Raw genomic sequence first — 16,887 nt, 5'->3', positions numbered from 1 at the left:
AAAAAAAAAGGTAGTAAATTTAAACTCTTCCAGTCATTCTCTGTCTGACTCAAAAGATCTGGCTACAAACTCATATAATCTTTGGTAGCAATTGCCTCAACATCAAATATTGGACAAATGAGGAACTTCTTCTGTAAGAAAGAACAGGCATTATATTTCCAGACATGCAAGAAGAGAAGGACAAACTTGAGTATTAACAGCAAATATCCTCTGACAGACATGTGCCGTGGTATCTATTCAGTGAATTCCACTGCATTTTAAAACTTTATCTGGGGGCGCCTGGGTGGCTCAGTGGGTTGAAACCTCTGCCTTCGGCTCAGGTCATGATCCCAGAGTCCTGGAATCGAGCCCCGCATTGGGCTTTCTGCCCCGCGGGGAGCCTGCTTCCTCTTCTCTCTCTGCCTGCCTCTCTGCCTACTTGTGATCTCTGTCTGACAAATAAATAAATAAAATATTTTTTAAAAAATATCTAGAAGTGATTTCACTTTTTTATTTTTATTTTTATTTCTTTTCAGAGAGCAGGCACACAAGCAGAGATTGGGGTGGGGGAAGAAGGAGAGAATCTTAAGTAGCCTCTACTCTGAGGGCAGAGGCCAATGAGGGGGTCACTCTCAACAACCCTGAGATCACAACCCAAGCCAAAATCAAGAGTTGGACACTTAACGGACTGAGCTACCCAGACGCGCTGTGATTTCATCTTTAAAAGTTGCAGGCAAAAACTGTAACAAGCGTATCTATATACCATTTCTAAAGATTCACCTTTTGTTGACATTTGACCCGTTTTCTTTATCATTTGTGTTTACATGCTCTGTGTGTGTATGGACATATGTATACAAAAATACATAATTCTTTTCTGAACTATTTAAGGGTAAGTTACATATTTCATATTTCCTAAGAACAGGGATATTCTCTTACATAACTATAGTACAGAGATCAACTTCCTATCTTACATTGACAGAATTCCTTAGTCTACAGTCTGTGTTCCCATTTTGTCCGTTGACCTAAAACGTTCTATATAGCCCTTTTCCTCCCTCAAGTACAGCATCCAGCCCAGGATCAAGTACCTCATTTACTTGTCATGTCTCTTTAACTTCTCTTAACATTCCTCACAGGCTTAATCTTTTCTAACAGACATCTTTGAAGTACATTGACCCCCTTCTCCCCTTTTTGTTCACAAGAAGTTCATGTTGTCTTTGTATGGTTTTCATGACTGAAGTTATTTATTTTCAGCTGGATTACTGAATAGGTATTGTGTCCTCTGGGTACCATGTCTGGAGGTACATGATGTCTATCTGTCCCTCACTGGTGATGTTAATCTTTGAACACATGGTCAAAATGTTGCCCAGTTTCTCCACTAAATAATTGCTAAGGTTTTTCCTCCCCTTCCTTGCAACTAATAAGTAGTCTCTGGAGGAGAATCTTTAAGACAATGTAAACGTTCTACTCCTCATCAAATTTGTCCCCAGATTTGACATCCCCTGATGATCCTTACCTGATCCAATATTTATCAGAATGTTTGCAAAATGATTCTTTTTTTAAAGATTTTATTTATTTATTTGACAGACAGAGATCACAAGTAGGCAGAGAGGCAGGCAGAGAGAGAGAGAGAGAGGGGAGGAAGCAGGCTCCCCCGCTGAACAGAGAGCCCGATGCGGGGCTCAATTCCAGGACCCTGGGATCATGACCCGAGCCGAAGGCAGAGGCCTTAACCCACTGAGCCACCCAGGCGCCCTGCAAAATGATTATTTTTCCCCTCCAGATTTTCTCTAGTTGACTCCTGGCATTCTACTATAAGTGCAAGTCCTCATTTCTCCTTCATTGACTTATTTATCTATTTATTATTACTGTGGATAATCAATTCCTATTTTTCCAATAGTTTACTTTGTACTTTGGTGCTCATATTGTCTCAGATTTGGCCAGTGGCATCCCTTCTGTGTCTTTGTGACATGTTCCTCCCTTATTATTAAAGGAATTTATTACTCTCTTACTTTCTGGATTTAAAAAATATTCTAGGCTCATCTTGTACCTACCCTGAGATAACCCTAAAATCATCCACTCTCTGAGGAGCCCGGGTAGGGAATTACCTTAGCAACCAATATCTACACATACTCTTACATACATATACACGTGCACATAAGCATGCACACACACACAATATGTGTGCATATTTTAAAATGCAGTGGAATTTACAGAGAGTGGAAATTGATAAGACAAGCTCGTGATATTTCTCCAGAATTCAGAGTAAAGGGATGACTGATGATGAAGATAAAAGAAATGGAGAAGAGATTCAGAAAATCCAATATGTAAGTACGAATTCTGAAAGAAGACAAAGCAAATATATTAAGAGCCATTACCAAATAACCGATAAACAGATTACCTATCTGGAAAAAAAGTTGAATTGGTATCAAATTTGCCCACAATGCCAACTATCAGAAGGCAATGATGCAATAGCCTAAGTTCGGAGAAAAAAAATTTGTGACTTCAGAATTCAGTATTTAGCCAAGCTGTGATGTATGGACATTATGAAATCATTCTAGGCATAAAGAGCTTAGAAATTGGGGCACCTTCGTGGCTCAGTGGGTTAAGGCCTCTGCCTTCTGCTCAGGTCATGATCTCAGGGTCCTGGAATCGAGTTCCACCTCGGGCTCTCTGCTCAGCGGGGAGCCTGCTTCCTCCTCTCTCTGCCTGCCTCTCTGCCTACGTGAGATCTCTGTCTGTCAAATAAATAAATAAAATCTTTTTTAAAAAAAAAGAAAAAAGAGCTTAGAAATTTTAACACCTCTAACTCCCTTCTTAGAAAAAATAAATACTCAAAAAATATTACAGCCATTTAAGGAAAGAATGAAAGTTATGAAAAGATGTGACATTTCTAAAAATGGTAGTAGTATGACAACACAGATGGAGGGTATAATGCTAAGGGAAATAAGTCAGACAGAGAAAGACAAATACCATATAATTTCACTTACATATGAAACAAACAAACAAAAAAACCCACAATGAATAAACAAACAAAAAGCAGAAACAGATCCCTAAATACAGAGAACAAACAGAGTTGCCAGAGGGGAGGGGGTGAGAGGTTGGGCACAATGGGTGAAGGAGAGGGGGAGATACAGCTCTCAATGAAGAAGTCATGGGGATGAAAGAGACTGCAAAGGGATATAGTTAGTGGTACTGTAATAGAATTGTATGAGGACAGATGGTAGCTATACTTGTCCATACACCATAATGTATAGAATCAATTGTCAAATCACAATGCTATACACCTGAAACTACTGTAACATTCATTGTTGACTTAAAAAAATGGTAGTGGGTAAATAAAACGAGTAAACCTTAGATGTCAAATAGTTGTTAATGTGGTTATAAAACCAAGCAAATGTCAAACATATTGAGTAAAATAAAAAGTACATAATGAAAAATAAAGAGTAGTATTAATTAGAGATCCAGGGATGGAAGGAGCTAAAAGCAGTGCTGTGGGGTTTCCCGGGCCGAGCATCAAAGGCCTGAGTCCCCACTCTGCTTTTCCATAAATATCCCCAATCCCTAGAGGAAAGTTCAAGCTCTGTGGTCTATGTCAGTTATGGTATGGGACAAGGTCTCTCCATATTTGGCCAAAGAAAACGTTCCTTGCTCGAGGAAGGTCCAGGGTGTCCTCCACCTTCCATCTGACCCAACGGCCCTGGGACTGAGGATGCCCGCAGGCACGGCTGGTAATAGTTGGTGGTTGGTAGTTGGCCAACAAGCAACTCAGAAGCAATGTGACCTTCCAGGGGATAAAAGTAACTGATAGAACTGACTGCACCTGAGAAAAGAAACTTGAGCCCACAAAGTTCTATATAAAGAAGGAGGGGACCAGCCTAGCTGCACCATTATACAGAGGGCTGAGACCAACAGTTCTGCCCTGGTCTCCTCCTATGAGTCAGGGAGACCCGCAGCAGCTGCCCCTCTACACCACATTGGCTGGAAGCTGTGCCTATGGCTTATCAAGACCTATCTTACCTAGGGCCTACAGCCTGAAACTGGGTTGAGTAGGTTAAGGACTAAAGGGTGGGCACCTTTGCATTTCTGCTGCACAGGCTTTCAGCCCTCTAACCCCCTCACATTCTAATGGAACATTCACCTATTTGCCTTCCCTACCAGACCGTGAGGCCCCTGTCTCCCACCCCAAGCATGACCCTTGACATAGCCAGTGTAAGACGATTTTATCCTACAGTTTTCATTTAAAGAAGAGATTAAAAGGAAGCTATGTGATTCCCAAGACTTGCTTAGGGACACTCAGGACACAGGACCCTTATCTCAGCTGGAGGGTCTATCACAGGATGGGGGGAGGGGCAGGGATCCTCAGTACCAGTGAAGGTGGCATAGGCGTGGTGCAGCTCACTGAGGTGGCTGGCTGTGTTCTGGAACTGACGCTCCAGAGAGATGAGCTGGCGCTCAGTGCTCCTCTGTTCTTGTGTGGGGTCCATGAAGGGGCCAGATAGGGCCTTGTCAATCAGGCCTTCCAGCTCCACCAGGGCTGCGGCTATCAGCTGCTTCAGCTTGGGCACAATGGCGTGTCGCTTGCTGAGCAAGAACTCTGAGGCCTGGCTTTTCTCAAATTGAAATGCCTCCCACACATCCAGGAGCTGTGGGACAAGCAGAGCACAGTCAAGCAAAACAGGTGTGGGGGCGGGGGGCTGGGAGGCATGAGTGACCTCTGGAATTGCCTCCTCACCGAGATGTCCAGTGCCTCGTTCTCAGCGCTAAAGATGCTAAAGTGGTTCCGGATGAGTTCATGGAGTGACCGGATGTATTCCACTCGCTCCTCCAGCATGTTGTATTGCTCACTGGCCTCGTTCAACTGCAGGGCCCACAGCATGAGATCAGCACCCCTACACCCCTGCATACCAGCTTGGGCTCATCCCTATGAGGCAATCCCACCTGCTAGAGGCTCCAGACCCCAGAAGCCACCTTTTACCCAACTGGGATCAGGGGCACACTGGGATCCGATCCCATCTGACCCAGGTCTCTGTGAAGACAGCACAGCTCCTCACCAAATCACGACCCGATTGACGGGGCAAGAGATCCCTAGATCTGACTGTCACAGAGAGAACAACTCTCTCTGAAAGCAGGACCATGGCTCTCATCATGCCACAGCCTCTCCCTGACTTAGGGCCATGAGAACAGGGTGAGAGTTAGTAAGGGCAGATCACATACGTGAGCATAGTTTAAAGGCATCAAGCCCCACTGGAGCTCACCAGAGAGCTGAAGAAGAGTATGCTGAGCATGTTAGCAAGATGGGCCCCCGGATGAGCTAGGAAGGAAAGATGGGAAGAGCCTACCTTCTGGGAGCATTGTGCAATGGTATTAATGTCTGAGTTGATGGTTTGGAAGACCTCCGTGAAATCCATGAGCTCTGTTATGAGTTGCTGACTGCGGGTCCAGCACTCATTCTGCACATGGTTCAGAACGTCCTTCCTGATGCTCTCCAACTTGGATTCTGAAGACAGGAGAGGGTTAGGTGTGAGGAGTATATGAAAGAGAAGGGGTGCTGGGGAATTGCTGTGGATCCAGAATGGGGAAGGAGTAAAGGGGAAGCCAGACAATGAATTGATTCCCTCACTCAGTGAGCATTTACTGGACTTGTGCCTAGTGTCCAGTCAGCTGCTATTCACTGGTGTGATCCACAGCTATCTGCAGCTACTAAAGGCTGTGCTGGGCACCAGGAAACCACAGTGAATGAGTGAGACAGAAACTGTTCCCACCCTCAGAAGTTCACAATATGCTTGCAGAGACAGACAAACACACAATCACTGACCAGTGTGATAAATGCTCTGCAAGTGCTCAGGAGCCCTGAGCCTGACATAGTGAAAGGAGAGGAGGCCTGAGGAGGCTAGGAAAGGCCTCCTCTGGGAGGAAACACCAGAGGGAATGTGTCAAGCAGCTAATGCTCCAAAGAGCAAAGCCACGCCGAGCAGATGAAATAGCACATACAAAGGCACAGAAATGACATGTTCATGAAGAGCAGAATGCCCTATTGGGATGAAAGTTGCTGTTTGGGGGGCCTTAGTGGTTTTGCTCTAGTAGAAGAGGTACCAAGAAGAATGTGTAGGGGCGCCTGGGTGGCTCAGTAGATTAAAGCCTCTGCCTTTGGCTCAGGTCGTGATCCCGGGGTGCTGGGATCGAGCCCCACATAGGGCTCTCTGCTCAGTGGGGAGCCTGCTTCCCCCCTCTCTCTGCCTGCCTCTCTACCTACTTGTGATCTCTGTCTGTCAAATAAATAAATAAAATCTTAAAAGAAGAAGAAGAAGAAGAATGTGTAATCTGCCCTTTGTTTTTAAGGATTGAAAGAAAGGAGCTCTCCTGTGGATATGGGGCCAGAAGGTAATCTTAGAGGCTGCCTTTGGTGATAGGGACAACTCCACTGTTTCCAAGGTCAGGAATAACACCAGCATGAGGTCTCACCAAATCACTGACACCACCAAGATACCACTGATTATAAGAAACACCATTATTGGGTGCCTGGGTGGCTCAGTCAGTTAAGTGTCTGATTATTGATCTCATCTCGGGTCTTGAACTCAGGATCATGAGTTCAAGCCCCACGCTGGGCAAGGAGCCTACTTACAAAAAAAGAAAAAGAAAATAAAAGGAATAAAGAAATATGAAAAGATAGGTGCCTGGGTGGCTCTGTGGTTTAAGCCTCAGGTCATGATCTCAAGGTCCTGGGCTCGAGCCCCACATCGGGCTCTCTGCTCATCAGGGAGCCTGCTTTTCCCTCTCTCTCTGCCTGCCTCTTTATCTACTTGTGCTGTCTCTGTCAAATAAATAAATAAAATCTTTTAAAGAATATGAAAAGCAGTATACCATAAAATGCAGCAAAGAATGCTTGTTTACTGCAAACCATACACAGAATCAACTACTTTGCCTGTATTAATCCTTTTAATCCTCACAGAACCCCTTTAAGGTAGATAACATTATTGTCCCTGTTTTACAGATATGCAAACTGAGCCTTAGAGGGGTTCAACAACATTATCAATATGACACAATGGCAACAAATGTACAGGACCAGATGGCTTCACAGGCAAATTCTACCAAAAATTTAAAGAAGAGTTAATACCTATTCTCTTCAGAAGTATTTTAAAAAATAGAAAAGGAAGGAAAACTGCATTCATTCTATGCAGCCAGCATTACTTTGACACGAAAGCCATAAAAAGACACCACTAAAAAAGGGAACTGCAGATAATATCCCTGATGAACACAGATGTAAAAATTCTCAATAACATTCTAGCAAACAGAATCCAACAGTACATTAAAATAATCATTCACCAGATTCAAGTGGGATTTATTCCTGGGCTGCAAGGATGGTTCAATATTTGCAAATCAATCAATATGATGCATCACATTAATAAAGCATAAGAATCATGATCCTTTCAGTAGATGCAGAAAAAGCATTTGACAAAGTACAACAACCATTCATGATAAAAACCCTCAACAAAGCAGGTTTAGAGGGAACATACTTCAGCACAATAAGGGCCAGATACGAAAACCCACCACTAATGTTATCCTAAATGGGGAAAAACTAAGAGCTTTCCACTACAGTCAGAAATAAGACAGGGATGTTCACTCTCACCATTTTTATTCAGGATAGTATTGGAGAGGTGCCTGGGTGGCTCAGGTGGTTAAGCACCTGCCTTTGGCTCAGGACATGATCCCAGCATCCTGGGATCGACCCCTGTGTTGGGCTCTCTACTCAAAGTCTGCTTCTCCCTTTGCCTTCTCCCCACCCCCTCCTCAAGTTTTCTCTCTCAAATAAATAAATAAAATCTTAAAAAAAGAAGAAGATAGTATAATGGAAGTCCTAGCCACAGCAATTAGACGACAAAGAAATAAAAGGCGTCTGGATCAGCAAGGAAGTTAAATGTTCATTATTTGCAGATGACATGATACTGTATATAGAAAACCTGAAAGACCACTAAAAAACTGCTAGAAAATAAACAAATTCAGTAAAGTTGCAGGATACAAAATAAATGTGCAGAAATCTGTTGCATTTCTCTACACCAATAATCAAACAGCAGAAAGAGAAATTAAAGAATGAATCCCATTTACAACTGCACTGAGAATAAAAAGACACGTAGGAATAGATTTAACCTAAAATGTGAAAGACCTATACTCTGAAAACTACAAAATGCTGATGAAAGAAACTGAAAAGGACACAAAGAAATGGAAAGATATCCCATGCTCATGGATTGAAAGAACAAATACTGTTAAAATGTCTATACTACCCAAAGCAATCTACACATTTAATGCAATTCCTATCAAAATACCAGTAGCATTTTTCCACAGAGTTAAAACAAACAATCCTAAAATGTGTGTGGAATCACAAAAGGTCCTGAATAGCCAAAACAATCTTGAAAAATAAACAAAAAGCAGGAGGCATCACAATTCTGGACTTGAGGTTATATTACAAAGCTGTAGTGATCAAAACAGTATGGTACTGGCACAAAAATTGATACAAACTCACAATTACATGATCAATTAATCTTCAACAAAGCCAGAAAGAATATCCAATGGGGAAAAGACCGTCTCTTCAAAAAGTGGTGCTGGGAAAACTGGACAGCTACATGCAAAAGAATGAAACTGGACCACTTTCTTATACCATACACAAAAATAAATTCAAAACAGATTAAAGACCTAAATGTAAGAACTGAAACCATAAAAATCCCAGGACCCTGGGATCATGACCTGAGCCGAAGGCAGACACTTAACTGACTGAGCCACCCGGTTGCCCAAGAAACAACAAGTCTTGCAAGGATGTGGAGAAAGAGGAACCTCTTGCATTGTTGGTAGGAATGTAGCCTGGGTACAGTCACTCTGGAAAACAGTATAGAGATTCCTCAAAAAGTTAAAAATAGAACTACCCTACGATCTAGCAATTGCACTACTAGGTATTTAACCATATAATACAAAAACACTAATTCAATGGATACATGCACCCAGATGTTTACAGCAGCATTATCTACAATAGCCAAATTACGGAAACAGCCCAGGTATCCATCGACTGACCAATGGATAAAGATGGTGTGGTATATACACACACTGGAATATTATTCAGCCGTAAAAAGAATAAAATCTTGTCACTTTCAATAACATGGATGGAGCTAGAGAGTATTATGTTAAGCAAAATAAGTCAGTCTGAGAAAAACAAATACAATATGCTTTCATTCATATATAGAATTTAAGAAAAAAATGAGCAAAGGGGAAAAAAAAGAAAGAGAGAGAGAGAGGCAAACAAAAAAACAGACTATTAACTGTAGAGGACAAGCTTATGGTCACCAGAGGGGAGCAGAGTAGGGGGATGGGTGAGACAGGTGATGGAGATTAAGGAATGAGCTTGGTATGATGAGCTCCGGGTATGGTATGGAAGTGTTGAATCACTATATTGTACACCTGAAATTAGTATTACACTGTATGTTCAATGACTGAAATTTAAATAAAAACTTTTTTTTTTAAGATTTTATTCATTCATCTGTCAGAGAGAGAGCAAGAGAGAGCACGCACAAGCAGGCAGAGGCAGAGAGAGAAGCAGGCTCCCTGCTGAGCAAGGAGCCTGATGTGGACTCGATCCCAGGAGCCTGGGATGATGACCTGAGCCTAAGGCAACAGCTTAACCGACTGAGCCACCCAGGTGTCCCTAAATAAAAACTTTTTTAAAAAATCACATAGTGGTAGAACAAAGATTCAAACTCAGGCAGCCTAACTCCACTCTGCTCTGTTTTATGTTTTGAGGGGTGAAAATAAACTGACTTCTCCTCTAGGATCATCTCAGTAACCGGAAAGTGAGATAGTGAGTTCCAGGCACAGAGAATTAAAACACACTGGGTATGAACCTTCTGGAGCCTAGAAGGAAGTCATCAGTGGGATTTAATACCAAGAACGGAGACTGAGAAAACCAAGAGAGAAGGAATGGGTGGAAGGAGACCTGAGGTTGAAGAAATACACCAGGAGAGAACATATCCTTTAGCAAACTACCCCTGGGGCCTATCACTCTAGCTAGGTTGTTGGAACTGTGCAGCTTTTCAGAGCAGCAGTGGGCAGGCACGTGATGGCAGAGAGGAGCTCAACAGCGACATCGTATGGTAAAATCAGAGACTGAAAAATACCAGGGCTGCTGGGGGTTAGAAATTGGAGATGGATGATGGGAAAACAGATTTGAGAGATATTTAGGAGGCAGAAGAATGGAAAGAATTTGGTGTTGGAAGTGGTGGAGTTAGAGAGAGGGCAGAGTAAAGGGTGGACACTAACTCACAAGAATGAATAATGGTGTCATTCACAATTCAAGGAAGACCAGGCAGAAGAGGAACAGAGTTGGAGGATAAGTAAGCAAAACTAGATCACAAGAAGGATAAGATTAAGTGAAAAAATTAAGCACCAAGTGCCTGGCTGTCTCAATGCCAGAAACATTGCAAAAAATATTTCATTTACTCTTCTAGTCATAACTCTGAGTGACTAAATTATCAGGCCCATGTTACAAATAAACTAACTGAATGAAGTTCAGTGATCTGGGGTCACACAAACCACTGAAAAGCAAACCCAGGATTCTGAATGCCATGTTTTTCTCTATCTGTTCTTCTTGAAGAGACCAGTTGATCTGGACTAAGGGCCAAGAATCTAACAAACTAGAAAGAACAGAGACTTTCTGAACAACAGTGGAGCAAAGCCTGCCCCAAATAGGGTCAGAAACAAAGTAGGCCAGTCACAGGCCCTCCCTGTTCCTGCCATGCAGCCCGAAACCCTTGTACATTTAGGTGGGATGGAGAGAGGGAAGAGCAGAGAATTTTTGTGGCCCAAAAGATGCCTAATAACGCATGTTTTCATCCATTGAAGAGCAAAGACAAGGAGGGCAAGGCAGGCAAGCATTTTCAAGCAAGATCTCTCAGGCCACCCACTTCCACAAAGAAAGCAGGCCTGGAGACCACAAGTCTGACAGTACCTACTCTTTGCAGGAAGCAGACACTATTGGTTATTGGGAGCTAGGTAAGAAAACAGAACCACATTCTGTTTCCTAGAACAATCAGTGGCTTCCCAATCTACCCCACTGTGAGCCTTTCGAAGACCAGCTTCTAGGCAGAGACACTTTAGCTGGTAAACAATAGCATGAGACACCCTTCTCATTGGAAGGGAGGGGAAAAACAGAGGAACAAAATGAGATCTTAAACCAAATTTCTCAGAGACCCAGGGAGTCCAACAGCTACGAGGCCTTGACCTAGTAGGGGGACAAGAGGAAAACTGAGACAAAAAAGGAAACCCAAATGGGTTGAAGAGGAAAAGGTTGACAGAGTGGGACCGAGCTCCACTTTCTGTGTGGAACTTTGGGAAGATGCCACTGCAGAGTGCCCCTGAGCTAACACAAGATAGTCACATCAGGGTAGAAATCACAGTGTGATGCATTGTGGCAAAAGGAGGGCCAAACACAATGCTCCCAAGTCCCTCACAACTCCCAAATGGCAGGAGATACAGAAGATAATGGAGAGCTAATAACCAGTGGACCTGGATGGGTTCCTATGTAGAGGGCAGAGGGACACTGAAGCAGAACCTATAGGGCTAGCCAGCCTAAGAGGAAGGCTAGATGAAGGGTTTACGAACATCCCAAGAGCCTATGAAGCCAGCAGGAGCAAATGCAGGGACAAGTTGGCAAAGGTAGACACTCTGGGCTCCTATCAGCCAAGGGAACACACATAGGTACACCAGCTCAGGCCACAGTGGCCCCAGAAACAGCAATGTTAGGAGGAGGCCAGAGACCAAGCAGGGACATGTTACAACTCGGTGAGGGTTGACAGAAGCCAGCAAAGAAGAGCATAGAGCCCAGCAGCCCTCTCCAATGCCAGATGCCACCTTGCAGGGGAAGAGGAGCAGAGGGCACTTGAGAATAAAAACAACCCAGAACTGTAGAATGAATTTTTAATTGACCAAATACCCAAAATGTTCTGAATTAGACCCTAAGCACTGCTTTATATGAAAAGTGCTTTCACTTTCAATTGAATCCATTCTTTCACCACCTGCAGAAGTTATAACTACAAGTAAGGCCGTAACAGTTAAAGAGAATAACTTTTTATACATGCAAATTATAGTGTCGATTTTGACTCTGTTGCATGTGGGGACAGGCACTCTTGATTACCGAGAATATCTGCAAAGAAACTGAGCTCACGAGCCTCAGGAGTAGATTAAGACTTTTCTCAGTCACATTTGAACTACTTCCATCTCAGGAAAAAAGAAAGTGTCGGGTGATAGAAACTTGACTCCCAAAGAGTATGGAGAATGAACAGAGCCAAAACAGACGGGGAGGCTATCCTCTGTAATGATGGCAACTTTAACTGCAAAGGGAAGGGCCTGGGACCTGGGCCTCTGGGAGGATCTACAAGTCCAATGAGGGGCCATTACCAAAAGTCCTCGGAGGGCAGTCCAGGTCCAAGGAGAGCCACGTGGATCAGATAAGGAAGGCGGAAGGAAAGGAAAGAGGATGAGCAGCACTCACCCATCTCTGACTGTATGTGATGGCAGCCCAGCAGCATCAATCTGCCTTTTGTAACCAGCTTGTTAGGGATGTTGGAGACACGGGTCTGCCAAAGATTCAGGCAGCTCACCAGCATCACATAGTTCTTGACAGGACCACCTCTCATGGACTCCAGCTTCTGGGGCCCCCAGGCCTGCAGGAACTGGTGAATGCTTGTCATCCAACGATGTTCCCTGCAGAATTCCTTCACCTCATGCAGCATGCCCTAGGCACAGACAAGGTGCTTAGGACAGAGGTGGATGGCTATGACAGGAATTAGTGAGCGTCTTCCCCCTCCTTAAACTCTCTTCTCACCTCCAGCAAGGCCTGTTGCATAGTCAGTGCCTGCTGGATCCGAGGATTGTTGTCCAGGTCCTCTTGCAGCTGCTTATAACTGGGGGGCAGGTACTGGCCCCGCAGCCGGTACCCACGGACCTCTAGAGCTTCGGTAATCGTGTGAGACTTCCAGGGCCACACCAATCCTATATTTGGCCCACAGAAGATGTGCACAGCATCACTGGGCTGGCCCTGGAGCTTGGGCATCGTGAATTCTGTGTTCGAATCTTCCTCTTCATCTTCTTCTAATGGGGCACAAACCATAATTGTCCATTGAGTGCCCTGCAGGGCCCCCACGGAACCTCTCTCTCCACCTGAGTGTATACATTACACACACACACACACACACACACACACACACAATCCCTTGCTCCTGAGTGAGTTGATGCACATGCATCTATATCACAAACACAGACTCACTGAGGGAATTTTTATTTAGGGTTCAGGTTCAGAAAACAGAATTTAGTTAGTATAAGCAATAAGGGAATTATTATAGAAAATTAAGTGGTTTGCAAACAGTTGGAAGAACTGAAAACCACTCTAGACTGAGCATCTATAGCTCTGCACTGCCTGGCAAATTGGGAGGTCAGAGCCATACTGGCAGCTACTGAAGCACACTACCTCTATTATGATCTCCTCCAGCAAAATGGATGGCATAGGCACTGCCTCTCTCCCATTCTTACCTCAGTTCTGAATTGAAGTCCATGCACATCTAAATCATGTACAAAGCCTCTCTGCAAGGAGGTCTAGGAAACATAGTTCGTAGAACTCAAGCCTCTGCAGAACAGAGGAGGAGGCTGAGCTTGGCAGTCCTTAGTATCTGTCTTAAGGAATATTCTTGAGCCTGGCTTCCCCTTTAACTTCTTAGAAACTGGTTAATTGCTAATTTCAGTATTTGTGTTGAAACTTTGTGTATAAGGGGGAAAAACACTGAAATGTTCAGAAATTAGATGCACAGGACTCTCTCAAATAAATAAATAAATCTTTAAAAAACAAAAGCAAAAACTACATTTGAAAGAGCATACTTCAGAATATGCCTCAGAATGTTCAATAACAAAACATATCTATTAAAATTCCTGAATTTCAAGAAAAAAAGAAAAAAAATGTTTCAGGCACCGAGGAAAAAAGGGAAATAAAATTTTGGTCCCACAAGCCCTTCCTAAGGAATCTAAATAGAGAATGAGCTTTTTTTTTTTTTTTAAAGATTTTATTTATTTATTTGACACACAGAGAAAGATCTCAAGTAGATCTCAACAATGAAAACAATTATCTCACATAACAAGAAGTCTTTCCAGGTAGGTATTTCCAAGGTTGGTTCAGTGGCTCAAAGATGTCACCAAGTATCAGGCTTCCTATAGTCTTCCCCTACTACTTTCTGAGTTCAGTTATACGTAAGGGCAGATTTTCTTAGAGGGGTGTGTGTGATAGGGGAGGCTGAATCAGAAATGTTCTTTTCATCCCAAGGCTTATTGCCTCATAGTTGCAAGACAAGCTCCAGCTCCAAGCAGCCCATTCTTAGGCAAGATCAGGGGAAAGGGGAGGAGCATTGGAGGGAAACCTCTTCGTGACTGACTCTCACATTTTATCAGGAAAGGAAATCTTCCAGAAACTCCCCAGCAGACTGACTCTTATATCTCATTGTAAAAATCTAGGTCATATGGCTACCTTGAGCAGCAAGAACGGCTGGGGAGTCAAATGGCAGACATTTCTAATTTCTCACAGAAGATGAGAAGGGAGAAGGGCATCGCTTACCATTATGCCTTCCACGATTCCATTCTTCCATTCTCAAAACCTGGAAAGCAAGAGAATGACCAGCATTCTCTATAGCATAATTTCATACTGTAGTATTTCCCTTCTAATAATTTATATTTAATAAAGCCTTTAATTTTAGTTCTATAAGTAACAATATATTTAAGCTAACCAGCAGTCTTTATGTTGATCGATCTCTCAGTTATTATTATTATTATTTTTTTTGTCAGAAGCTCATTCTCAGGGTGCCTGGATGGCTCAGTGGGTTAAAGCCTCTGCCTTCGGCTCAGGTCATGATCCCAGGGTCCTGGGATGGAGCCCCACATCGGGCTCTCTACTCAGCGCAGAGCCTGCTTCCTCCTCTCTCTCTCTGCCTGCCTCTCTGCCTACTTGTGATCTCTGTCGGTCAAATAAATAAATAAAATCTTAAGAAAAAAAAAAAAAAGAATGGGGTTGGTACCACAGAAAGCCCAAGTTGGAAGCAAGGTATAAGGGAGCAGAAAGTTCAAAGGAGGCAGGGACAGCTAGTTTTAGGGGAGAGTCAGAGAAACTGGGAAGAAGCACAGAGTGAAGTAGAAAGAAAAGGACAAGCAGCAATTTGAGAGAAAGGGCTCTCTTCCTGCATTCTAGTTTCCATTTCTGTGAAGCATTGTGTTGCTACAGATTTTATGTCTTTGAATTTGGTCACTTGCTGTTTTGTGAGCTCCAAAACACAAGATGAGATTGAAGAACTGTGATTCAAGGTGCTGAGACCCGCGAGAGTACTCAAGCAATATGGTGCGATACAGTTGGTTCATGTGTGAGTCTGAGCAAAGGAAAGAAAAGCTAGTACGTTTTTAACTCTGCAGCTTGGTGACTGCAATATCCCAACAAAACAAAACGGAAATCACTAATAACTTACTTCATAGCCAATGTAAGAACAAAATAAAGCTTGTTTATAACAAGAAGTCTGATAGCAACTAAACCAAAGAAACATAAAAGTTAACATGGAGCTGCATTTTTAAATATCAATCCAACTGTGAAAAACCAAATAGAGACGTTTACTGTAGGTTTCTTTGAATGAGTCACTCAGACATGTTACACAGAGCAGCAAAGCTGCTTGTCAAACATACTTATAAAACTTTTCATCTTTTCAAAATTTCTTATTTATAGGGTGGCAAGAAAAATAGTCTCTCTTCTCTTTCAATGATGAATCCACTCACTGCTACACTGCTTACGTCTATTCTCCCTCTTGCTGGTCACACTGTTCATACCTCACACTCTAAGACACTCCCCTGCCACATGCAGTTCCCTGACCAAAAAAAAAAAAAAAACCCAAAACAAACAAACAAACAACAACAACAACAACCAGTAGTGACCGTTTCATTCTTTGCATTATATCTCTTAGCTAACTTCAACACCATCCCAACCAAAACATATATCAAAGTGTTTATGATGAAATATCAAAAAGATGCACTCATCTTGGTAAAGTTAATGTAAAAATTTTAAGTTCCTGAACTTGACACCTGCCAGATGAGAAAAATCATTATCCAATTATAATTTCCTTGTTTTAAAGTGCAGAAAATTCCTGATAAGATGGTAAGGACATCAGATAACAATACTGATCATCTCTTTTTGGTTACAAAATGTTTCAGAATTAAGACTGTTCTCTGGAAAATGTTGCAGAACGGAGCTTCGGACCGCAGGATATGCTGCACCTGTTTTATCAGTAATAGACCGGGTCCTTTTCTAGGGACCAGAATCTAGTCAGTGTGTAAGTTTCTATCATAAGGGGCTGACTTTTCGTACTTTTGAAAATATACACAGAGGCACTGAAATCATTTTGTAATTTGGTTAAAATGCCATGCAAATTTTGCCTCGTTTAAGTAAAAGATTTCTGAGATAGATGTACATTTCCTTAAGACTACTAGTTGTGTTTTAATTGCTAGGTATTAACTTTTATTAAATACTACTCCAATTTTCATAGAGAACTTAAGAAAAACCCCAAATCGGAACTTTGATTCTTGTTCCTCCATGGTATTACTTTGATTTTCCATGCTGACCTTTTTTTTCCTTCAAATTTTTTCTGAAAAATCTCAAATATGTAGAAAGTTTAAAGATACTACAAATCGCTTTACCCATCCACTTTGATTCAATAATTACTAACATTTTGTCACATTGCTTTGTTTGTTTTTCCTCCTCTTTTTCCCCTAAAACATTTGAAAGATAACAAGCATGAGGACAGTTCACCCCTAAATACATCACTCCATGGTGCTCTTTCAAAAGTAGAAGGGGTG

General features: G+C 42.6%; 1 protein-coding gene across 10 annotated transcripts in view; it reads right to left on the bottom strand.

The window, feature by feature from the left end:
* DNHD1 (dynein heavy chain domain 1) overlaps positions 1 to 16,887 on the bottom strand; it is a 75,036-nt gene that overhangs the window by 35,586 nt on the left and 22,563 nt on the right. For 6 of the 10 annotated variants that reach the window (XM_082682911.1, XM_082682915.1, XM_082682916.1 and 3 more), the window contains 5 exons: positions 12,842 to 13,107; positions 12,509 to 12,752; positions 5,319 to 5,476; positions 4,712 to 4,837; positions 4,346 to 4,622 (listed from right to left, as the gene is read on the bottom strand). In XM_082682911.1, the coding sequence (XP_082539037.1) occupies positions 4,346 to 4,622; positions 4,712 to 4,837; positions 5,319 to 5,476; positions 12,509 to 12,752; positions 12,842 to 13,107 (1,071 nt within the window). Of the gene's footprint in view, positions 1 to 4,345; positions 4,623 to 4,711; positions 4,838 to 5,318; positions 5,477 to 12,508; positions 12,753 to 12,841; positions 13,108 to 13,545; positions 13,633 to 14,614; positions 14,655 to 16,887 lie in introns of those variants that run through there. The other 4 variants (XM_082682913.1, XM_082682918.1, XM_082682919.1 and 1 more) reach the window with 3 other exon arrangements.

The sequence above is a fragment of the Mustela nivalis genome, assembly GCF_964662115.1.
Source record: "Mustela nivalis genome assembly, chromosome: 9".
NCBI classification, from domain to species: domain Eukaryota; kingdom Metazoa; phylum Chordata; class Mammalia; order Carnivora; family Mustelidae; genus Mustela; species Mustela nivalis.
Note: the sequence above shows the minus strand (reverse complement) of the source record. Positions and strands in the feature narration are given on the sequence as shown.